This window comes from Gopherus flavomarginatus, chromosome 4 (genome assembly GCF_025201925.1).
Source record: "Gopherus flavomarginatus isolate rGopFla2 chromosome 4, rGopFla2.mat.asm, whole genome shotgun sequence".
Classification (NCBI taxonomy): Eukaryota; Metazoa; Chordata; order Testudines; family Testudinidae; genus Gopherus; species Gopherus flavomarginatus.
The window spans coordinates 160,084,907-160,110,789 of NC_066620.1; the positions used below are offsets into that span (position 1 = coordinate 160,084,907).

Consider the following 25,883-nt stretch of genomic DNA (forward strand, 5'->3'; position numbering starts at 1 on the left):
ACACCGGAGGGCACCCCAACACAAGAAAACAGGAACCATGACTTCTAAGGCAAAAATTGAGGCCGAAGAACAAATCAAAGAAGCTGAACACAGGCGAGAGATGGAAAAACACAAACAGGAACTGGAAATAAAACAAAAAGAGATGGAGATGAAAGAAAGAGAAGAACAGATCAAAGAGGCAGCCTACCAAAGAGAACAGGCAGCCTACCAAAGAGAACAGGCAGCCAAAGAGGCAGCCAAGGAGGCAGCACACAAAAGAAAACTAGAAGAAGAAGAGGTGGCCTACCGAAGGAAACAAGCAGAAGAAGAGTTGGCCCACCGCCGAGAAATGGAAAAACAACAAAAAGAGAATGAAGAGAAGGAAAAACAGAGAAAACATGAACTGGAGTTGGCAAAAGCTGGGCTGCATGTGCCAGCCAACCCTAACAACCCGGCGCCAATTATTGCTCCACAGCACAGGAAATTTCCCACCTACAAGGCAGGTGATGACACCGAGGCCTTCTTGGAAAATTTTGAAAGAGCCTGTCTTGGGTACAACATCCCCGAAGACCAGTACATGGTAGAATTGAGGTCACAGCTCAGTGGACCTTTAGCAGAGGTGGCAGCTGAAATGCCTAAGCTGCAAATGAATGACTATAAACTTTTTCTAACCAAGGCCAGATACCGAATGGGGATAACCCCAGATCATGCCCGTCGGCGCTTCAGAACCCAAAAGTGGAAACCCGAGGTGTCATTTCCCAAACACGCCTACTACATTGCAAAAAAACTATGAGGCCTGGATAACAGGAAACAACATTCAAACCTTGGAAGAACTAAACCTCCTCATACAAATGGAGCAGTTCTTGGATGGTGTTCCTGAAGACATCACACGGTACATACAAGATGGAAATCCCAAAGATATCGCTGAGGCGGGGGAGATTGGAGCCAAATGGATGGAACTAGCAGAAAGCAAGAAAGCTACTGTCAAGGGGAACGATTACCCCAGGGGGCACACAGACCATAAACCCTACAACCGAGGACAGCCAAAGACCCCACATACCACCCAAGTAAAGCCACAGACACCCTACCCTTCCACCTCACCAGTCTCCAGTAACTCACCTCGGCCCAGTGACCCATCAGATGGAAGATGCTTTAAGTGTAATGAACTGGGACATATCAAGGCCAAGTGTCCCAAGAACACCATGCGAGTGCAATTCATTACACCACCATCACACCAAAGATCCCCAGGCCCGGATGCCTCTCAAATACCCTTGGAGCGAAGGGAAAATTTGAGAGTGGGCGGAAAGAAGGTTACTGCGTGGAGAGACACGGGGGCACAAGTGTCAGCTATCCACCAATCCTTCGTTGACCCCAAATTCATCAACCCAAAGGCCAAAGTTACAATTTACCCCTTCATGTCACAAGCTGTAGACTTGCCTACAGCTCAACTGCCTGTCCAGTACAAAGGCTGGTCAGGAATGTGGACTTTTGCAGTCTATGACAATTATCCTATCCCCATGCTACTGGGGGAAGACTTGGCCAACCAGGTGAGGCGGGCCAAGAGAGTGGGAATGGTTACACGTAGCCAAACCAGGCAAGCTTCCAGACCCATTCCTGTTCCTGAGCCGTCCACAGAGGCCCCGTCTGTGTTACCAGAGACCCAGACAGAGGTAGTGGACCCGGATTCCATGCCAACCACTGAAACAGCCACAGCACCTCCAGTCCCAGGCCCGGAACTGGAACAGCAACCAGCACCAGCCAGTGCAACCCCATCTTCAAACTCAACGCCAGAGGGCGCCAGCGAGCCACAACTGGCAGAAGCAACAGACAGCCATACCCAAAAGGCTCAGCCAGTGCCTGAAATACCCTCAGGTGCACCAGCGGAGAGCGGTTCACCAGCAACGGAAACAACCCCATCACCTACATCGCTTCCAGAGGGACCAAGCCCAAGTCCACAGTCTGAGGAAGAACTGGTGACCCCAGCCTCAAGGGAACAGTTCCAGACTGAGCAGGAAGCGGATGACAGCCTTCAGAAAGCTTGGGCGGCGGCACGGAGCACCCCACCGCCTCTCAGCTCTTCTAATCGATCACGGTTTGTTATAGACCAAGGACTTTTATACAAGGAAATTCTTTCTGGTGGACACTGGGAAGAATGGCAGCCGCAAAAAACAGTTGGTGGTTCCAACTAAGTACCGGGGGAAGCTCTTAAGCTTAGCCCATGATCATCCCAGTGGCCATGCTGGGGTGAACAGAACCAAGGACCGGTTGGGGAAGTCCTTCCACTGGGAGGGGATGGGCAAGGACGTTGCCAAGTATGTCCGGTCTTGTGAGGTATGCCAAAGAGTGGGAAAGCCTCAAGACCAGGTCAAGGCCCCTCTCCAGCCACTCCCCATAATTGAGGTCCCATTTCAGCGAGTAGCTGTGGATATTCTGGGCCCTTTCCCAAAAAAGACGCCCAGAGGAAAGCAGTACGTACTGACTTTAGTGGACTTTGCTACCCGATGGCCAGAAGCAGTAGCTCTAGGCAACACCAGGGCTAACACTGTGTGCCTGGCCCTAACAGACATCTTTGCCAGGGTAGGTTGGCCCTCTGACATCCTTACAGATTCAGGGTCTAATTTCCTGGCAGGGACCATGGAAAAACTGTGGGAAACTCATGGGGTGAATCACTTGGTTGCCACCCCATACCACCATCAAACCAATGGCCTGGTGGAAAGGTTCAATGGAACTTTGGGGGCCATGATACGAAAATTCATCAACGAATTCTCCAATAATTGGGACCTAGTGTTGCAGCAGTTGCTGTTTGCCTACAGGGCTGTACCACATCCCAGTTTAGGGTTTTCACCGTTTGAACTTGTGTATGGTCACGAGGTTAAGGGGCCATTACAGTTGGTGAAGCAGCAATGGGAGGGGTTTACGCCTTCTCCAGGAACTAACATTCTGGACTTTGTAAGCAACCTACAAAGCACCCTCCGACACTCTTTAGCCCTTGCTAGAGAGAACCTAAAGGATGCTCAAGAAGAGCAAAAGGCCTGGTATGACAGACATGCCAGAGAACGTTCCTTCAAGGTAGGAGACCAGGTTATGGTCTTGAAGGCGCAACAGGCCCATAAGATGGAAGCATCATGGGAAGGGCCATTCACGGTCCAAGAGCGCCTGGGAGCTGTAAACTACCTCATAGCATTTCCCAATTCCTCACTAAAGCCTAAAGTGTACCATGTTAATTCTCTCAAGCCTTTCTATTCCAGAGACTTACAGGTTTGTCAGTTTACAGTCCAGGGAGATGATGCTGAGTGGCCTGACGGTGTCTACTACGACGGGAAAAAAGACGGTGGCGTGGAAGAGGTCAACCTCTCAACCACCCTGGAACGTCTGCAGCGGCAACAAATCAAGGAGCTGTGCACTAGCTTCGCCCCATTGTTCTCAGCCACCCCAGGACGGACTGAACGGGCATACCACTCCATTGATACAGGTAATGCTCACCCAATCAGAACCCCACCCTACCGAGTGTCTCCTCATGCCCAAGCTGCTATAGAATGGGAGATCCAGAACATGCTACAGATGGGTATAATCCGCCCATCTACCAGTGCATGGGCATCTCCAGTGGTTCTGGTACCCAAACCAGATGGGGAAATACGCTTTTGCGTGGACTACCGTAAGCTAAATGCTGTAACTCGTCCGGACAACTATCCAATGCCACGTACCGATGAGCTATTGGAGAAGTTGGGATGTGCCCAGTTCATCTCTACAATAGACTTAACCAAGGGGTACTGGCAAGTACCGCTAGATGAACCTGCCAAGGAGAGGTCAGCATTCGTCACCCATGCGGGGGTGTATGAATTCAATGTCCTTCCTTTCGGCCTTCGAAATGCACCCGCCACCTTCCAGAGGCTGGTAGATGGTCTACTAGCTGGACTGGGAGAATTTGCAGTTGCCTACCTCGATGATGTGGCCATTTTTTCAGACTCCTGGCCCGAACACCTACTACACCTGGAAAAGGTCTTTGAGCGCATCAGGCAGGCAGGACTAACTGTTAAGGCCAAAAAGTGTCAAATAGGCCAAAACAGAGTGACTTACCTGGGGCACCAGGTGGGTCGAGGAACCATAAACCCCCTACAGGCCAAGGTGGATGCTATCCAAAAGTGGCCTGTCCCAAAGTCAAAGAAGCAGGTCCAATCCTTCTTAGGCTTGGCCGGATACTACAGGCGATTTGTACCACACTACAGCCAAATCGCTGCCCCATTGACTGACCTGACCAAAAAGACCCAGCCAAATGCCGTTAAGTGGACTGATGAGTGTCAAAAGGCCTTTACCCAGCTTAAGGCGATGCTCATGTCTGACCCTGTGCTCAGGGCCCCGGACTTTGACAAGCCATTCCTAGTAACCACGGATGCATCTGAGCGTGGTATAGGAGCAGTGCTCATGCAGGAAGCAACAGATCACAACTTCCATCCTGTCGTGTTTCTCAGCAAGAAACTGTCTGAGAGGGAAAGTCACTGGTCAGTCAGTGAAAAGGAATGCTATGCCATTGTGTATGCCCTGGAAAAGCTACGCCCATATGTTTGGGGACGGCGGTTCCAACTACAAACTGACCATGCTGCACTAAAGTGGCTTCATACTGCCAAGGGGAACAACAAGAAACTTCTTCGTTGGAGTTTAGCTCTCCAAGATTTTGATTTTGAAATTCAACACATCACAGGAGCTTCTAACAAAGTAGCTGATGCACTCTCCCGTGAGAGTTTCCCAGAATTCAGTAGTTAAAAAGTGTTCTTAAAATGTAGAAGTCTGTTAGTTATATACTTAGGAGTATATGTAAAGGTGTATGTGTTGTATTAATCTGTTTATTTTCAAGTTCTAGAAGGAAATCGCCGCCAGTGAGCTTCCCCACTGTCTGCAATTTGGGGGGCGTGTCATAAACAGATAGCTAAGGGTTAATGTCTCTTTCACCTGAAGCACCTGACCAGAGGACCAATCAGGAAACCGGATTTTTTCAACTTTGGGTGGAGGGAATTGAGTGTCTGAGTTTTTGTCTGCCTGCCTGCTTTCTCTGAGCTTTGGAGAAGTAGTTCTACTTTCTAATCTTCTGTTTCTAAGTGTAAGGACAAAGATCAGATAGTAAGTTATATGGTTTCTTTTCTTTGGTATTTGCATGAATATAAGTGCTGGAGTGCTTTGATTTGTATTCTTCTTTTGAATAAGGCTGTTTATTCAATATTCTTTTAAGCAATCGACCCTGTGTTATATCATCTTAATACAGAGAGAACATTTGTATGTATTTTTCTCTCTTTTTTTATATAAAGCTTTCTTTTAAGACCTGTTGGAGTTTTTCTTTACTCAGGGAAATTGAGTCTGTACTCACCAGGGAATTGGTGGGAGGAAGAAATCAAGGGGAGATCTGTGTGTTGGATTGCTAGCCTGACTTTGCATTCCCTCTGGGGGAATAGGAAAGTACTTTTTGTTTTCAGGATTGGGAACAGAGAGGGGGAGTCTCTCTGTGTAGTTTCACAGAGCTTGTGTCTGTGTATCTCTCCAGGAGCACCTGGAGGGGGGAAGGGAAAAAGGATTATTTCCCTTTGTTGTGAGACTCAAGGGATTTGGGTCTTGGGGTCCCCAGGGAAGGTTTTTCAGAGGGACCAGAGTGCCCCAAAACACTCTAATTTTTTGGGTGGTGGCAGCAGGTACCAGGTCCAAGCTGGTAACTAAGCTTGGAGGTTTTCATGCTAACCCCCATATTTTGGACGCTAAGGTCCAAATCTGGGACTAAGGTTATGTCACTGCTGCTGCAGGGTGACTGCAGGGTGGGCTCATTCTCCAAAACTCTCTCCCTACGAACCCCTTGCTCCCCTTTTTGTGACATATTATTCTTTTCCTGTACCTCTGCCATAAAATTTATTAAAAATTGGTGTGGTAAAATTGTAGCCCTGCTTATAACTTAGCGAAGCTTCAACTGGTTGGGCTGAAATTTTCCATGCCAGGCATCTGCCTCACGCTGATCTATGTCTACCACCTTCAAAACAGTTAGACTATATATGGAAAGCAACTATATATGTTGCAGTGGCTTACCATACTAGCAAACTGGCCCATAATCATAGTGCTGTTGAGAGCTAGTTTTAATCCTAATGCCACTGGTTGGCCAGATTCTTGTTATTCTGACCAGATCCTGATCTGATCCAGTGCCGAGCCCCACATATAATGATAATATAAAGTGTAGCAAATAAACCAAAACCTGCTATTGCACTGAATGACCTATCTTTGGGTACATTCCTGTGACACTACTTTCCACTACCATAGCTTTAAAAAACTTCTAACTGACAGAAGCTGGGACAGGACAACAGGAGATGGATCACTTGATAAATTGCACTGTTCTGTTCATTCTCTCTAAAGCATCTGGCACTGGCCACTGTAAGAAGGCAGGATAGTGGGCTAGATGGACTGCTGGTCTGACCCAATATGGCTGGTCTTATGTTCATATGATCTAAATCAGCTGTCAATCTAAATATTCAGGACACGAACTGGGCTGGTATCCAGCAATGTGGCATCTTTTAAAAGCTATCTTCTTATTCTCCAGGATCTCAACTTTCATTTAAAAAAAAAAAGTCCTTTCTAGCTGTTATGGTTGTGAAGCAAAATTCTGTTCCCATTGTCAAGGTTAACTGATTCAGCAATGTCAGCTTGAGTTTGCAGACTTCCTGTAACAATAATTGGGAGGGGTGTGAACAACCCTCATCATCTTAAAGTAAGGTTACTAAATTATACAGTAAGAGGAGCTCTGCGAATATGTGAACCCTGCCTGTATTCCACTTGGGGTATACCTAAGAGTGGAAGATTTTTTGCTAGCACAATCCATTGGTTTGCACCCCTCCTTGTGCTCTGAGCTGAAGGCATAGGAGTGGACTGCCACTTCAGTTACCTTTTTGTTGTGAATAGTCCTAGGATAAGGCTCCACAGCAGAGGGAAAGGAAGGTGAGTAATGGAGTACATGTAGTGACCACACATCTCAGTTATTGTATAGGTAAGTAACCTTTCTTTCTTCTTCAAGTGATGGTCCCTATGTATATTGCACTTGAGGTGAATCACAAGCAGTATTCATTGAGGAAGAGAAGGGTGCAAAGAATAGTGGGGTACTTAGAGGACTGCTCTGCCAAAGGATATCTGCAGTGGAAGCTTGTACCAGGGTGTAATATCTCATAAAGCTGTGTGAGCCAAAACTATTTAATCAAAATCAATGTATTATTAAAGGCTATGCCTTATGTTAAGGGGGTCTCTACTTCCCACATGCTTTGTGCTAGAAATATATTAAAAATGGTGCATAAAGCTTTCATTCTTGGTATATGTAGAATCCTCAAGAATAAGACAGGGTTTTGCCGAGTTTTGCTAAAGTAATGAGTAATTATTATAAATGCTGCAAAACTCTTAAAACTAACTGCGTACAGATATCCACTGTTTCGGGGGGTGGGGGGATAGTGCTTCCTGAGTGGTCCAGGACACAGCGATGCTCCAGCACTTTGGAATTTTTCCCTCCTCCCCGAGAGGCTTGTGCTTGCAGAGTCCACCCCGAGTGCCTTCAGTGCCCAGAGACTTTCCTTGGTGTGGTGGCAGCGAGTCCATCCCTCTCTGGTGCTGTCTCCAGCAACAGCGGGAGGGAGGAGAGAGGAAGGGGCTGTGGAGGATGGAGCCAGATACAACTACAGCCAGTGGCCACTGGCACTGCCACACAGCTCCCAGTGCTCCCAGCTCCTACCCCACAACTCTCCACCCACCCCACTGCCACAGACTCCCAAATAATCCCATCCCACAGATCTCCACCCAAACCCCTGCCATAAAACCCCAAATAACCGTTCTTCTACAGCCCCCTGCTACAGCCCCCACCCAACCCCCAAATAACTCTCCACCCAGCCCCCACCCTCCTTAAACCCATCCAGCCCTCAGCTATCACAACCCCAAATAAAAACCCCAAACCCCTCCCACCCCAAATAAACCCACAGCCCACAAACCCCACAAAACTTCCTCCTGCCACAGCCACCACTCAGATAAAGTGTACAGTGCAGGCAAATCCATGCTTTTTCAAATCAATTCTCTGGGGCTTCCACCAGCCCCCTTTGTTTCCATCCAAGTCCCCCAGCCGTCCCATGGCTTGGACTTTTCCATCCACCAGCCTCACAAGAGGCTTACGGAGGGCTATGAGAACGGGGGGACAATGGGTTGGCTCCCTGACGTACTGGTCATGGGAGTCCTCGAACCTCCTCCCTCGTTCTGTTTCTTTATCCAGTACCCTTTTCAGTCCTTTACCAAGCCATTTATCTGGTCACTGGCTGCTCTCCCTATGGAGTACCTGCACTGAACATCAAGTATCTGGGGCAAGGGAAGCTAGTTCCCCTTCTTTGCACTGTCCCTTTTCTTTGTAATTTGCCTGTGCCTGCACTTCCCTGTCTCTGGGGCTGGGGGAGGCGGGGTTCAGCCTCCCCTGTTCTCCATGCCCCTGGAGCCATCCTGCTTACACAGCCTGCCTGGGGGTGGAAGTACCTGGAGCAAGGATCGCTAGTTCCCCTTCTTTCCACTGTCCCCTTTCTGTGTAATTTTCCTGTGCCTGCCCTTCCCTGTCTCTGGGGCCGGGGAAGGGGGGTAAGAGTCCCTCTGTTTTCCCGGGCTTACCCTTCCCATGCCCGTGGAGCCATGCTGTTTCCAATGCTGTTTGCTGCTTTTCTGGAGCCAGGCTTTACTGAGGCCATGCTGCTTCCACGTGGTCCTGCAGCAAGCCTTAGAGCCCCAGCCTGTTCCTGTTCTGCTGGCTTCCTCCCTGCTTTCACATAGAGACTTGCCCCACCCAGGTTTCCTACCTTTACGCACATTCCTGGGCGGGGGCGGGGGGGAGTCATTGCTGTAAAGTTGACCACCGAGCACCTTTTGCAGCAGTTTCTGACCTTCTTCCTCTCTCTCCCATCCCCCAACCACAAAGCAGAGCTGGCCTTCTTTGGGTAAGCCCACACAAATTCTGCCCCACCCAGGGCCGGTGCAACCATTTAGGCAAACTAGGCGGCCGCCTAGGGTGCCTAGTGGTTGGGGGCGCCTAAAAGTCCCCTCAGGTGAGGAGGTGGAGGTGAGCTGGGGGGGGAGGCACGCGGAGAGGGCTGCCCACAGTAACGAGGGAGGGGCGCACAGGGGAACCGCTCCCTGCCCGAGCTCACCTCCGCTCTGCCTCCTCCGCTGAGCACACAGCCCAGCTCTAAGGGTACGTCCAGACTACCCGCCGTATCGGCGGGTTAAAATCGATTGCTCGGGGATCGATATATCGCGTCTAATCTAGACGCGATATATCGATCCCCGAGCGCGCTTATATCGATTCCGGAACTCCATCAACCCCAACGGAGTTCCGGAATCGACACGGAGAGCCGCGAACATCGATCCCGCACCGTCTGGATGGGTGAGTAATCCGATCTTAGATATTCGACTTCAGCTATGTTATTCACGTAGCTGAAGTTGCGTATCTAAGATCGATTTCCCCCCCCCTAGTGTGGACCAGCCCTAAGTCTCCTCCAATCAGCGCCGCAAGCCTGGGTGGGGAGGAGAATTAGAGCAGCGCCCACATGCTCAGTGGAGGAGGCGGAGCCAAGGTGAACTGGGGCGGGCTACTCAGGCAGGCTTAGTTTCCGCAGGAGGTCTCCCCAGGCAGGGTTAGCTGCCGAGGGGGATGGGGGAAAGTCTCCCCAGGCAGGGTTAGCTGCCATGGGGAGACGGGGGGAAGTTTCCCCAGGCAGGGTTAGCTGCCATGGGAGGACGGGGGGAAGTTTCCCCAGGCAGGGTTAGCTGCCATGGGAGGACGGGGGGAAGTCTCCCCAGGCAGGGTTAGCTGCCATGGGGGGATGGGGGGAAGTTTCCCCAGGCAGGGTTAGCTGCCATGGGAGGACGGGGGGGGGGAGAGGGGTTAGCTGTCGCGGTGGGGGGGGTAGCTGCTGCAGGGGGGGCTCCCCCGGTGGGCGGCTGAGTTAGCTGCCGTGGGGGGGGCAGGGTTAGCTGAGGGGGGTGCAAGGTGGAAGTTTCGCCCTAGGCGCAAAACTTCCTTGCACCGGCCCTGGCCCCACCTTTAGTTTTGGTGCAGTCATTAGCAATGACAACAGTGAAAGAAGAGGACTGTCTGAATACTCAAGCTTCTATGTTTGATTTTAGCTGACGTGCAGTAAGACTTTATAGTTTTCAATAAGAACTGTATTTGGACCAGCTCCAAACTAAACTTTCTTTATATACACAGTACTGAACACAGTTTCATGTAACAGGCAGTTTAACATAAAACATCTGAAGTTTAATTCAAGATTAATCTAAGCAGAGACCCACCACAAGTATAAAGTAAAGGTGGCCAAATGTCTTGTTTCAAATAATACTTGTTATGAATTTAGCTCCGTTTTTTATTAGTAAAGCAATCCTGATTTCTGTAATCTTATTTTGTTATTTATAAATATTTACTGAATAATCTGAATCATAGAATTTTCAGACTCTGGGTTTTTCTCAAACTGTTCACTTTGATTATTCACATTGTTATTTGTGTTGTGTGATTGGTCACCTAAGGGACATGTTATCATTTCTGCCACCTGATTGGATGACTGGAAAAACTTTAAACAGAAGAATAGTCTATAGAAAGCACTCTTCTAACAGAAATGTTCATGAAAAATGCCTGAAAGTTTTGGGATTTGTGAAGAATTACACAAGTGCAAGATTTTGTACAAATAGCAATTCCATAGGGAACCAAATCTGGAACTTTTAAAATCAGGAGGTTTGTTTTTTACTAGTATTCAACTAGCTTTCTTGTAAGGAGAAGAAAATCCTATGCATTTCTGCACTGCTACATATTTGTAATTCCACTTACTTCCCCTCGGAGCTGTAACTGTTTATGCTTCCATCAGTGGACTCCCGACTTGGCTGTCGAACCATACGATTCCTCATTTCTGCTGCCATCCCTGTTTCTGTGCTTCTCTGTATCGTGCTTTTTAGCTTCTTGTTGCCAGCCTCTGAAAGTAGAAAAATAAAAGGAAGCATTAGCATTGCATTCTAGAATCAGGTGTTTTCTTGCACATTTTTGTCTGATCACAGTTTGCCCATTTCCATTCATAAACAAGACATCAGAAACAGATTATTCTGATCAAATGTAAATAATCTCTCTTTTCTAGTCCTTAGTTGGTGGTCTCTCTCAGATGGAATCCACTTGAAAGATAATGGAAACACTCTAACCTTCTGGCTGCAACTCTGAGATCATCATATCACACAAAGATATTATGTACTTGTATATTTCCTTTATGAATTGCCCCATTCAAAGGAGCTTCCATCACAGGTTACTTAAAATGAAGTTTGAATTTCACAACAAAGAATGACCCTTTACATATAAGCAACCGGAGCCCCAAAATATGATGGTCAAGTCTACCCCAGCATCAGGTTTTGAAGGTGACAGTACAGTCACTGATGTTAAATGTATTCTGCTATAGTTATGACAAGTGCTGGAAAAATGAGGCTGGTTCAGAATGATTCCATCATTAATTACTTTTGACTTCACAAATCTTTCATCAGAAATGCCTCTAACAAGTCTCTTGCTGCTCTGATAATTTTTGTTGACTACAGACTTGCAATATTCTGTTAGTTCATGTGCCTCCTACTAGGCCTCAGATTTCACTAGTAACATTATTCTCTTTCATGAAGTACTATGTCTGGCAAATGTTCATATAACTGTATGAAGAATCATTTCTCTGTACTTCTCTCCCTCATATGAAAATGCTCTTACTTTTGGTCAGCACCTTGGTTCAAAGCCAAAATGGGGGAACACACCTCACCACATCCATTTCTCAGTCTGTTTGTAATTTAGGGCAGTATCTGGGGGGAAAAAACACTTCCAAAACCCCCTGTTTTGGAAGTTGAACTGGAGTCAAAACAATTCATTTTCTCTGTTTCTTGTCTCTGGAACAGTTTATGTTTGAGGCAATGGCAAATGAGTATGGAGGGCCAAATCCTGGCCCCGCTTTATGTAACTGTAAGGAATATGGTAGTCCACACTGGCCTGACAGCTCCTGAGGATGGTTAAATCCACTACAGAGCATGGCTGGAGGACTCCAGCTACATAGTCAGACTCTGTAGTGCTCATAGGAAGTATGGAGAAATCATGCCATGGGCATATCTCTGCAGACCCTGGGATCATTTCTCCCTCTCCATGCAGGGACCACAGGAATTATTGCAGTAACCCCTCTGGAGCTGTCACTGGGAGATAAAATATGGCCAAAAGGGGTCCCAAAACAAAATAGAAATAATTGGTACATTGGTTTAGAGAAAGAAGGAGTTAGTGAAAGGGCTGTGTCTTTCCCATTGATCATTACTAGAATGGGGAGTTTTTTGCTCGAATCTGGATTGGCCACCTGAGCCATTTGATACCCCAGGCTATCCATCAGCCAAGAAGAAATCAGCCATCCCCAATGATCACAACTACGGTGGGAGTTCTTTGCTCCATTTCGAAGCCAACAGCTGCAAGTTCCTGCTGTGGACCAATGCCGTCCATTTAATATGCCTGGCTATGCATTAGCTGAGAAAATGTCCCCTATTACCCATCAGAGTTTGTGTGAGGAGAGCTACACACTCCATTCCTGGGTTGTGCACAGGTGGCTCTGGAAGCAATATGCAGGACTGTGTGTGTTCTCTGAGTCTACTGCCATGGAATTTATCCCTTGCTGCAGAATTATGCTCCAGAATCCCAATTTTCATTTTAAAATAAATTATGTTTCTAGACATTATAGTTGTAAAAATGACACTGGGTTCACGTTTTCCACATTAATTGGTGGAATGAGTCTGCAGAGAGCCTGAAACCGTAGCTCTGGGAGATACAAACTGCCCTGTTGACTCAGCAGAATTCCACCATATGCTGCAGCCAACAGCTTCATACTTAGTTTCCTCTCTCCTTGCACTGCTGGGATTGATTTGCAGTTGCCCTTGCTCTCCAGCTGTAGCCACATGGGGAAGTTACATTACACCACCTATTCCCACCACTCTTCTACAGGGCTCGCCAGGCTGGGAAGCCAGAGACCAATTTGCAGCTAGAAAAGCAGTCTGGTGAACTGGGCTGCCCTGAGAAACAGTGCAATAGCTAAGGCCCTGGAAACTGGACAGATGAGACACTGAAGCTAGGTACAAACTCCTCCCACCCATGGCACAAAAGGCGGAAAGAGATTATAATCTGGACTGCCAGGACTGAAGCTGCTGCTGTTAGGTTTAGGGAGTGGAGCCAAGGTGCCTGTAATGTACAGTGAAAAAGCCATCCTTGAAAATAATCATAGTTGAAAATATCCACTGATTACAGTAATGAGGTTTCCAGCTATGAGCCATAGCTGTGTTTGTTCGGGGATGGGCTTAGATGGGAACAAAGAGTATTTAATAGAATAGAATAAGTTACCACTGCCATGGAATACAAGTGTTCTTGCCACTGAATGTAGTGATTTTTGCCATGGAATTTAAGGGTGTGTGCCATGTACTGTGATCCCATTGTACTGTGGAGAATGCCTTGCCCAAGCCATATATGATTCTGCAAGGCTTGATTTCTTGCTGAGTTGTGAACATTGAACTGGCTAAAGAGTCATAAGAACACAAGAATGGCCATACTGGTTCAGACCAAAGGTCCATCCAGCCCAGTATCCTCTCTGCTGACAGTGGCCAATGCCAGGTGCCCCAGAGGGAGTGAACTTAACAGGTAACGATCAAGTGATCTCTCTCCTGTCATCCATCTCCACCCTCTGACAAACAGAGGCTAGGGACATCATTCCTTACCCATGCTGGCTAATAGCCATTAATGGACTTAACCTCCATGAATTTATCTAGTTCTCATTTAAACACTGTTATAGTCCTTGCCTTCAAAACTTCCTCAGGCAAGGAGTTCCACAGGTTAACTGTGTGCTGTGTGACGAAGACCTTTTTCAGAACATTTTCTAAGTCACTATTCTTTGCATAACTGTTCTGGCTTCCTCCCTTTTCCCTCACTCACCACTCTCCATTGCATTTTACAAATACATTCTAAAGATTGTGCAAAATTCTAAATATTCTGCAATATAATCGGAAATATACCATACAAGTAACCTAAAATAGTGTGGTAAGATACATAATGGATTTTTTGAGATACTGAGAACAGTCTTCACTCAAGATAAATAAGCTCAAGCACATACCTCACATATTTTCCAAGTCTTACACTAGCCAGTTATATGCATTACCCTTTATTTATTCCACTCATACTGACAAAAGAAGATATCAAGCTTTATTTTACTGGCATGTTCTTTAAAAATTCTCAGCAAAGCCTAATTCTAACAAGATACTTTAAAGTGGGATTGCATTGCCTTTTAGTATTTTTGAAACTCCTTTGGAAATTTAAGTTGGTTTCTGGTATGAAACATACTTGGGATCAAGCATCAGTTGCCTGATGAATTGCAGGATCTGGCCAGTTAACAGGTGGGCTGTTTTTGTTCTTTTTGTTGGTTTGTTTAAAGCTTTTATTTTCACCTCTGAGAAGAGTGTTCGAGGTCTGGCATCTATGTACATACACTTTTGAGACTGCATCTACATGTATGTACAGGCTTATTAAAATAGCTTAGAAATATACAGTGATATAACTGAAAAGTTTTTCTTCTTTTGCCTGGAAATTTATTTCAGAAGCTATGGTGCCAGCTTCTGATTTTTATTATTATTTGACATGGATAATTAATTTCAGTTTCATGTTATAGGTATTTTCCTATGTTGTGTGAATTAAATTACATCCATTGCGAAGACCACAGACAAATTGGTTCATTCCTGAATGACATGTAGGGCCAAATTTTCAAAGGTGCTTCAAAATGGCTTCCAAGTTTATATATACACTTTCATCTAAAGCTTTCCATCTGCAAAAACTCAGATTAGTGTGCATACATTGCATCTACACAAGTAACATAACAACGATGAGTGAAGATCAAATATAATAAATACTTTTTGCAGGTTTAATAACAGTTTCAGAAGGATCTCCAAGAGATCACAAAGCAGCCATCTGCAGCTGCATAACACAGTTAGCTTGTGTGAACTATTAGCTGCTGTAATATAACTCCCTTACAATCTACCAACCATTCCTACCAAGGAACTTGAATGGCTCTTGTATCCCATTTTACCTATCAAGACAATATCCTTTCCAGTGATGTCTCTGTTGAGCTGAAGGGGAAACACTGCCTTTGGTTTTCTTACAGACAAGTTAGGAATAAAGCTTCAGACCAAAATGAAAGTTCACCATGTAATAATTTTGCCTTCACTACTTTATTTTAAACTTGCACAAAACAGCAAGAGAATTGATGCTTCCCCTGGCTGCAAACCATCTTGAGATTTAAGAGCCAGGATCAAATGGGCTGTTACTACTGGAACTGAAGCTAAGACATAAAGGTGCACAGTCAAGTAAGTTGTCCACACTATCAGGATGTTCAACTAAAGATTCCCTAAGACAGGGGTCCCCAACATGGTGCCTGCGGGAGCATCTAAATGCGCCGACATCCTGGCCGGAGGTGGAGCATCTGCCAAAATACCGCAGAAATTAGGCGGCATTTCAGCGAATGCGCCACTACCGCCACGGTCCTTCGTCTGGCGCCTGCCAGACGAAAAGCTTGGGGACCATGCCCTAAGACCTCTCTGTGGACAACTAAGTCAATGATGTCTAATCTAAAGAAGTCAAAAGAACACTTTAATAAAACTTAAAACATGCGACATTGCTAAGTCTATGAATGAAGGGCAATAATGCAGAGGAGCACTGCATGGCTCAAGGACCAATGATCATTCATGCAAAAGATACTCATGGATGCAGAGAAGAAAACCTAAAAGGACCACAGCTCCAAGCCAGCTCAGAAAGATCTGCTGGGACTGTGACCACATCAGTGGTTCACACACCGACTGTGAGACACTAGCTAGTTAAGCCAGGCGATACTTTCAAGCAGCATATCATGGGTCTTCATCAATTCAAAAGACTATTTCTTATAGCAACCACGCAGCACATTCAATGAAAACATGAGATTCCCAAAGTTTAAAAACCTCTAGTAAAGCAGCACAACCTTTTTGCTATTTCACTTTACAAAGAAAAGAGTCTAAGCATAATATTTAGCATAAACCCCTCCACTGCTATAATCCTTAAAACATCCCTCTCCCAAAACCCAAATGTCACCAGCAACTATGAAGAAAGCAATAGTTACAGTGGGTTCATTTTGATACACAACATGTATAAACTACACTGAATGTAGTGGAACAAATTCACTGCCAATAAACTGTTAGTAAGAAACCATCTAGAAAGTGTGTCAAATCCATTTACTCAAGATTTCAATATAATTAGCATTAGATGATTTATTATTTCCAAAAATCTGAAAAAAACCCACCCTTTTTCTGTTATTCTGCATATTCAGATTCAGACATTCGAGTGCCAAGCCAAGTTCATTCCCAACATAAAATTGCAATTTACTCACCATATATCCATCTACTAGTATTTATTACTGATATACATTGGGATAGAAACAAAGGGAAAAAACCCACTGAAAACAACAGGAGAAAAGTGAAAATAAAATGCTGCTTTCCAATTATATTAACTATTTTAATTTGAGGCAATAGAGTCACTTGCAGAGTAAGGCATCATTACCCTAAGAGTGGCAGAATCTGACCTTTAGTTTGCATTGTTAATTCAAAAATCACATTAACTATTTAATTAACTATTAACTATTACCCAGCAGCTCCCACTGATTTCTAGTTGATCAAAGTAGCACTTTGAGATCTATGGATGAAAAGCCCTATACAAGAGCTACAATTTTAAAAAAGTGAATGAAAGCTGCTGACTGGTCAGCACTAAATATGGACTTGGGAAGCCTAATTTTAGGCACATACTTTGGAAAATCTTGCCTCCCTATAAACAGATCATGTTAGTTGTGTTTTGTTGCAAAATTTCTAAACAAGCAAGCTTTCTCTTGTACATTATTCTGAAAGACCTGATTCTTCAATGCCAAGAAAAACACTTGAAAAGGAGAGTGTTGTAAGACATACACATCTATAAAAGACAACTATCAGCATCTGTCTGGATGAGGAATTAATGATAACTTTTAAAATAGCAAAATCTGTGGTCTAACTATTTTTAAACCTCTTAGGTTTAAGCAAAATTAAACATCAGCTATAATATATTCCTTAGTGAGCATTAAGAAGGGGAGGGATAGCTCAGTGGTTTGAGCATTGGCCTGCTAAACCCACAGTTGTGAGTTCAATCCTTGAGGGGGCCATTTAGGGAACTGGGGTAAAAATCTGTCTGGGGATTGGTCCTGCTTTGAGCAGGGGGTTGGACTAGATGACCTTCTGAGGTCCCTTCCAGCTCTAATCTTCTATGATTCTAAGAAAGCTGCAACCTTGTTTAAAAATCTTGCGCTGTTTCTGGGTAGAATAATCTCTGAGCTTCCTCTGTAGCTTAACAAAACAAAACAAGAACACTGGCCCTGTATTAAATGAAACTAGCAATATTTTTTCAGCCAAAGAGAGACAACCTTGTGGTAAAAGATGCATGGTAGTGAGCTTTTAATGCTGGAATAAAAAGGCAGTTTACACTGATACGAAAATAACCGGGTATCAATTGCTTGGCCATTTAAAGCGCTGTGCAAAACTAAGATTAATAAGATGCAAACTGCTACCATATACAAATGCACATTTTTTCCAATTCCTAATGCCTATTTCAGTGATATTCAAATAGTGCTAAATATTTACTTTCTTGGAGGAATTAAAAACATAACGAGACCACACTGTCTACAAATTATCTACTGTATACAATTTTTTAAACATTTTACAAACACCTATTTTCTCTCATACTTTGGTGTCTCATAGGATCTATGGGAAGGAGGTAATGAAGTGGAGAGGGATGAGAAACTGATGCAAACTGATTTCACTCTGCAGATGACATGTTTAGACTGAAGGCTAGATATTGGTCTACAATCTTTTGCTAGACGATTCTCAGAGCAAAACTGGCATAGGGTCCAGACATGACATTTGCCCATCAGAAAGGTGATGCGCTGCAGCTGCCAGTCAATGTAGGAGGGCAAGCTGCGATTAGAATGGAGAAGAAAGCATAAAATAATTTATATAAAGAAGCGAATTGAAGTATATCATTTATCCTATTAGTTGAAGAATGCTAAGTGGTTTCTAATGTCCATCTACTAGTTTGGTTACATCCTGAAATCCTAGTTTTAAATATTTTGTTTATGGACCATTACATCAGTTCCTTTTCTCTTTCGGTGTATTTTTTTAGATTGTTTTTTTAATGAGTAGAAGGAGAGTTATGAAAATAAGCTCAAGGTTAGTTCTTACCAAAATTCTTTAACTTTCTTGACCCCCAATTGGCAGATTCAAGAGTGAAACAATAATTATTATCCAACTAGACAAATTTCACAATTACAAAGTTGTCATTCATAATTAGAAAATTAAAACAATATCATGAACACTAATAAGATACCTAATAATATTAATGTTTCTTACAATGTTTGCTGAGACGTATAATAAAAGTCCAAAATATACTCTTTATAAAATATACGTAAATGTTGAAAGTCAATACTCTTAAAATGATTCTGAAACAATTGTTTTGAGAAAAAGGAAACATTTTAGATGATTTTTTTGTACAGTTGCAAGATCTCCAAATAATACCACAATACTAATTTATGAACATATTATTGATCAAATCAAAAATATTATAGCTTTAACAACAGTACTTTTACTCAATTTTTCTTACTCAGAACAAGTTTTAATCAGTATGTTGATCCACCTGATTTTGAGCCCTTCTGGTTGTATGATATCCAATAGCTCCAGAGCATATTTAAAAAAAAAATACAATGTGAATGAACCTACTTTAGAAATTATCTCTAGATCTTCAGATCAACAGAGTAAATTAGTTTTCTGTTTTTCACCAATGGTAGCTATGAACAGTTATAGGTATGTATAACAAAACATTGCTAATCAAATTAACATGTATGCTAGTCACACCAAAATGCACCAAATACAGTCTTACCTCTTAGGTTTAAGCAAAATTAAACATCAGCTGTAATATATTCCTTAGTGAGCAGTAAGAAGCCAAGGAAGCTTCAACCTTGTTTAAATATCTTGTGCTGTTTCTGGGTAGAATAATCTCTGAGCTTCCTCTGTAGCTTTTAAAAAAATCCACTTGGCACTGTAAGGAATGATCAAGTTGCTTTACTCACAAGTTCTTTTTACAACTGATTACATTAGGGGGCCTTGGAGTGAAAAAGAACTGAACTACCTGTCAGCTAATATTTCACAAAATATTGCTGAAATGTTTAAAAATTCACTTAACAGTGTAAGTTCTAGTGATGTGTAAATTGTGAACAGCACAACATATTCTTAGCAGGTGGTTTGATTTTTTTTTAAAGTTGTTCTCCACTAGACAAGGTAAGTCAGACAAACTTAGGTCAGGTCTACACTAAAAATGTTTGTAGGACTTAAGTGAAGGTGCTCCTACACCAACAGTACATCTTGTCCTCTCAGCATAGTTAATCCACCTTTGTGAGAGGCAGTAGCACTATCTGCACTGGGCGGTTTGGTCGGTATAACTACGTTGCTCAGGGGTTTGGATTTTTCATACCCCTGAGTGACATAGTCATGCCAATGTAAGTCTGTAGTGTAGACCCAGCCTCAGAAATGAATGTCTCTATTATTCTCAAACCTTGATGATTTTGACTCATTGTCCATGAATTTGAGCATAAATAGGATCTAAAGTATTCCGACCTGGGAAAGTGCGGTCAAAAGTAATTTAGGGTAAAATTTTCAGAAGTGCCTAAACAACTTAAAAGTCTAAATCCCATTGACTCCTAAGTGCCTAGGGACTAAGTGACACAACATACTAGGGGCTTGATTCCCCTGCTCATGTGCACATAGTTGCACTAGTTCTCACTGAGCTAGCGTGCATGTAAATAGGAGCGTAGCCATGGTAGCAGCATCAGCAGCGCAGCTGAGCCTACCAAGTACAAACCTGCCTAAAACCAGTGGGTGTGTGGCTCTGCCATGCCTCTGGTGCTACTACTACCTGTAGCTAACACAGCTATAATGTTATTTATACTCATGATAGCTCAAAGAGGGATAACATGAGTATGTGAACACAAGCAGGGGAATTACATCCTAGCTTACAGTGGCGATGTAGCCTAAGTCTCTAACGTCACTTTTGAAAATTTTAATCTTCCGTTTGAGAGATCTGACATTTTGGAATGTACTTGCAAGACTGTTTCTTTTAGCATCAGGAGTCACTGTGAAATATTTTGGGGCCAAAATATGAACTATTTGGATTACTAAAGCCCAGTATAAAATGCTTCTGAATTTAAATATATATAATTGTAATAAGTATTAAGTCTAGCACTCAGTCTTTGAGAAACTTACTTAAAAAAAAAAAAAGAAAACACCAAAAAACCCAAACAGATATTATTTAAGTGGGCCTATAATTTACGATGTTGTGCTTTACTTTTTCAGGGAAAGTAGGGGAAACACAAACTAAACTATCGTAACAAGCTACTCCCAGAACTTTGCCATCGTCATTGATGATGTTGGTTTAGAGAAAAGAAATAAACAAACAATATTAAGTTGGTTTCTTCCATTAAATAAAAAGCAACTAGTTAATATTTGTCTAGTAAAAAAGACCAAATGGGCTGAAGAAAAAGATATTTCAACGTTCTAGAAGGTATTACAAGGAAAAGAAGTAAACGAACAGCAAAAGCTTTAAACAGACTGCCTAGGGAGGTTGTGGAAGCTCCTTCACTGGAGATTTTCAAAAGGAGGCTGGATAGTCATCTGTCTTGGATGGTTTAGACCCAACAAATCCTGCATTTTGGCAGGAGGTTGGATTAGATGACCTTGCGGTCCCTTCTAACCCTATGGTTCTACGATTTTATGAAAAAGGACACAATATTGTCATTTTTGCTTACAGGAAGTTGTTTCAGTTATGCTCAAATGCTCAGGCCTGTCTGAATAGATATCTTCTACAAAGAGAAAGAATGCCTTAAAATGGTTTATGAGAAAAATATTCTGTACATTTCAATTAATAAACATTAGCAGAATTTCTGATCTTAAAGACTGCAGTGGAGTTGAAGTTACAAGAGCAACCAACAGATTCAGATCTCATGTCTGATGGAGGCATGGTGCATCTCTAGTCAGGCCTGTGTAGAGACTTCTAAAAAATATATTTTTCTGCTGATGGACACCCTTTGCGTAGGACATAATAGTTTCAGTGCACTGTAATAGTCAGAGTAATTGTTAATAAAATACATCAGTGGTAATCTGCAGTGCCAGTTGCTAAAAATCAACAGAATTGGGTGTATCACTACCTCATTTAAGAGTGAAAGTGTACTGTTGTAGTGATGTGCCTTGAGATTATCTGTTGACTTAAAACAAATTTTTAAGACAAAACATAATTAAAGAAACCCCTAGAAAAAAGCAGTCTTTAGAAGGACAGTACAATACTTCTTCCCAGAAAGAAGTGTTCCTGCTGCCATCCAAACAAAATATGCACACCCCTAGTGTTTGTATGGAAACCAATCGAAAACAAGGTCTGTTCTTGCCTACCTCCATTCTCTGAAATCCTTGCTAGAAACCTGACTACACTCATAGACACATTGGGGATTTCAATCTCCAGTTTGCCCCGCTCTTCTGGATCAGTAAGAGAAAGGCTGGTTAGAAGCACACAGGCTCAGCTGGATCCTTCAACACTGAGAAGAAAGAAAGTTTTAACCCATTCTGTTCTTAGAACTCTAATCTCAGGCCCTAAATAGAGTTAGAAGTCTGGGTTTCTCCTCCGAACTACCAGGTTGTATCCTGAGAACACTTCCTCTGAACTTGTCTCTCCAATTTCGCGAAACTCAGGGGATTGGATACTGGCTCTATTATCTGTAGTTTAGGAACGATGAACGCTCTGCTTTGGAATTATCACTGAAGATCACACTGAAACTTCAGCTACTACAAAACATGACAGAATTCTTGCTTAGCAGCAATAGTCAAGTTAGCATGTTAGACTTCTGCTCTGACTGCTGTACTGGTTTGCTTTCGAATACAAATTGAAGTGTGGAAGTGTAATGTTGTGTGTCCTGTCTACATTAGAGACTGCCATTTCTCTGTTAACCTCCTGACATTGGAAATCAGCCAAGACAACTTACGGTCACAAAATTTAAACTCTGCAAAATGCCAGTGGAAGTACTTGCACTTTGGAACTCACTCCTTTTGTTGGTCAGCCCTAAACCAAGTCTGTGGAATTTCAAGATTATGGTGCAAAGCCCATCTGTTTAAGAAGTCCTGTGTCTGGGTAGGGGTTAGGATAGGAAATGAGTCATGGAGAAACTTCATGGAGATAGTGTTGGGTATTTCATTTTAAGATTGCTGTTGTTGGCTGTTGGTAGTGTTTTATACAATATTTGTATTAATTATGATTTTAAATATGCCTACAGACTTGGGTAAAAGGCTCATGTTTTTATAAATACTGTAGTAGTATAAATAGTATCATTGTTCCATTTTTACTTATATTATTCAATGTGGACAACTACTCCCAAAGACCATGTTCAAAGACAACAAATTCTGCCAAAGTTCCCAGATGAATGCTTGAGAGTAATTTGATGTGCAATATTGCTGTTTCGTTCCCATTCTCAAATATGCATTCAAGGAAATCCTTCAAACACAATCTCATGCGCTCCAACTGTGCTGGATATGCAAACCACCAATCAGAAATAGCTGCAGCAACAACATTGCTTTGATTAACATAATTGTTTTACAGCACGGAAGGTGAAGACCTGAGATTGCAGGAGCTCATGTGGCATCCTTTCCTTTTGCTATTTAAATAAATGCAAGTTATTTTTGTAGCTCCACCTGGCTTATCATGTTTCATTCAGCTCAGTCCTCCTGTTTCTGTTGCAAACCTTGCATACTGAAGAAGCATCTCCTTTATCCAAGATAACACATAACATCAGAGAAATGAGGGCAATAATATACACAGAAGAGACAGGTTCAGTGCTTTCTCCAGGTAAATTATGCTATTATTTCATTGCAAAACAAGATTTCCTTATTATGACTTTGGCTTGTCTGATATGTTTCAGTGTATAATACATCATTAAACACTATGAAAGGTACATTAATGAAAATAAAAGAAAGAGAAGAAATTAGCTGTATATTATAAACAAATATTGACAGTTTCTGGATTACAGCCAACAAGGAAATTAAAACAGACCAGTCAAGGCAGCAACTGTTTATCAAGTTTTAAAGCCAGTCCAAACATGGGCATTCCTAGCTGGTATAATATTTTCCTGTAATAAAATGAAATGGTGCTTATTTTGTATTGATTATTCTTCTTAAAGAAAGTCTAGCCCTCTAAAGTAAATACACTTCAAAAACTCCATATGAATGACCAAAGTAAGGCTGTTCGTGCTGTACTTTTGAAATGTAATGCAGGTACATTATTTAAAAAAATAATTACCATTCTCACACTTATTGATTCAATACAATATCCACCTACTTGTACATATGCTATATTATTAAGATTACAATATAAAACTAACTGAGTTACTCCAATAGCTTAAAACTGTTTAACAGCAAATTCTCATGTTTTTGTGTTATGCAAAAGCAGAACCTGAGATTCAGGACTGATCTTAAGCTTTTTTGCAGTGTTAAGGTAGAAGGCACTAGCAAACCTATCACAAAAAAAACCAGACAACATAGTTTTGTAAATATACAAGAAACTGTCGATTTTTTATCAACATCTGAGTTGAGGAAAAGGAAAAGGGGACGCAACATATCAAACAACCCATTATCAATGGAGATTTACAAATGAACACCATGTGAGCCACAGAGAGCTCCTGGAATCAATCACAAAGTTCTGGATTTGCTTGCATGTGGCATAAAGGCAAATGGGCACAGTGGCCTGGTCTAATGGAAAAGGGTGGAACATGAACATATAATTAATAAACAAACCTTGTCTCCAGGGTCCCAGTCCTAATCCTTGTTGGGCAGGATTGCCTTTTGTAGTAATTCTTATCTGAATCAGCTATGTTCTCTTGGCATGGAGTCACCCAAACTGAGTGGCATTACATCTTTCAAGGGAATTCATTAAATGTACATTCAATGATAGACATCAGAAAATACAATGGTTGAACAGACTTACTCTTTTATATAAGGATTATACCATGATGCTTGAATCTTTTACCAGGGCTAACAGTTGAAGGTCAGATTCTACGGAACAGATGTGCTAATCTCTTATTATCTGTATATTAAACCTATTATTCCAAATAGCATTTAATTTTTCATGGAAATGGGAAATAAAGCTCTACTCATTAGTGAGGATTACTATTATCATTAATTAGAGTGCTTCTTTTTGGGTATGTTCAAACTGTCAGATTTATATAGAAGGGACAGCAGTAATACAAAAGTATCTATATCCAGCTGAACAGGTGGAAGTGGTTTATAACACAAAGGTAAATTCCACACAAGTAGCAGGATGTCAGACTGATATAAGTGAAAATGGATGATTGGCCAAATATAAATGTCTATATAATAATGTGAGATGCTTAAAAGCAAAAATATATCAGCTAAGATATATGTTGAAATAGAATCTTTACATAGTTATTCCTGAAACACAGTGGAATGGCCAAAAATATTGATAGGATATTCTCATTCCTTTTTATAAACTCTACAAGAAGAGCAAATTAGGATTTAGAGGTAGGTAGTAGCACTGTATCTAAAAGATTTCATAGAATCTAATGAGATGAAGATTTAAGTAGAGAGCACCAGTAAAATGCGTCTAGATACAAATCTCAAGTCATACATATAAAAATATATACTGCTTCCTCTCCCAGCCCCTGATCAGGTAAAGCATAACAGACACTCAATATTTAGGGTCAAGGATCAGGCAGGCAACAAAGGCTAATAAAACAGTAATAGTTGGTGACATCAACTACTTGCGTGGAAACTCATCAAGTATCATAGCACAAGGTTTAGGGAAGCAACCTCTCAACATCTTAAATGGAGTAGCTATTGCTAGAACAAGAAAACAATTAGACTTAATATTAAATACCACACAGGAGTTGGTTCAAGAAGTAACTTCACCTGAACCATTAAATAAAAATCATCACATGTAATTAAGTTCAACATCTCTGGGGGAGGCATTGCAGTAAATAACATGATGACATTTATCCTTAGAAAGCCAATTTTTTTAAAAGGAGGAAACTAGTCATATAAATTAACCTGCCCAGAGACAAAATTTCTTCCCAGCTCCAGCTGGACGGTCGTTTGATCTGACGCATGAACATTTATATTCCTTCTATACTTCTTTTATTGTAGATGTTCTCTCATTTATGTCAATAGGCATTTTGCCATGGACTTCAGTGTAGGATAAGTCTCAATATCACTCCAAGGAGCTTGAAGCCCCCAAAATATTTTCCTCTGTTTAATGTATTTTCATGTTATATAAAGGGAGCTGATCTTGTGAAGTTTTCGATCTCCCACACATTCAAATGATCTCCTCATTATACATTTTAATACAAATATACATTTTTTTAAAACAAAAATCACCTCTTAAAGGAAAACTGTAGCCATGTTGCTCAGGCCATAAGACTAAAATAAGTGAAGCAGCTCTTACAAGGAATACACAGTCTGCTTTTTAAATCAAAGGTTTTAAATAAAAAGTGCCATTTCTGATCCCTGTACTGGAAGTGTTATTGTTAGAAGAGCTGGAAATCTCTCCCTCTCTCTGAGGACCTAACTCTGTGTCTGCCTAGCTTGGGAATGAGAGAAAGACGTAATAAAGAGAGTTAACATTTTAAAAGTACCAAAACCTTTTCACTACTTTTCCTATCTTTTTGAGCGGAACTTGAGGTGTCATAGCTCAGTGCCTG

At 42.4% G+C, this 25,883-nt stretch overlaps 1 protein-coding gene across 50 annotated transcripts in view; it reads right to left on the reverse strand.

Moving 5' to 3' along the window:
- RIMS1 (regulating synaptic membrane exocytosis 1) overlaps positions 1-25,883 on the reverse strand; it is a 528,602-nt gene that overhangs the window by 17,110 nt on the left and 485,609 nt on the right. For all 50 annotated transcript variants that reach the window (XM_050950597.1, XM_050950547.1, XM_050950548.1 and 47 more), the window contains one exon: positions 10,838-10,979. In XM_050950597.1, coding sequence (XP_050806554.1) covers positions 10,838-10,979 — 142 coding nt within the window. The remainder of the gene's footprint in view (positions 1-10,837; positions 10,980-25,883) is intronic.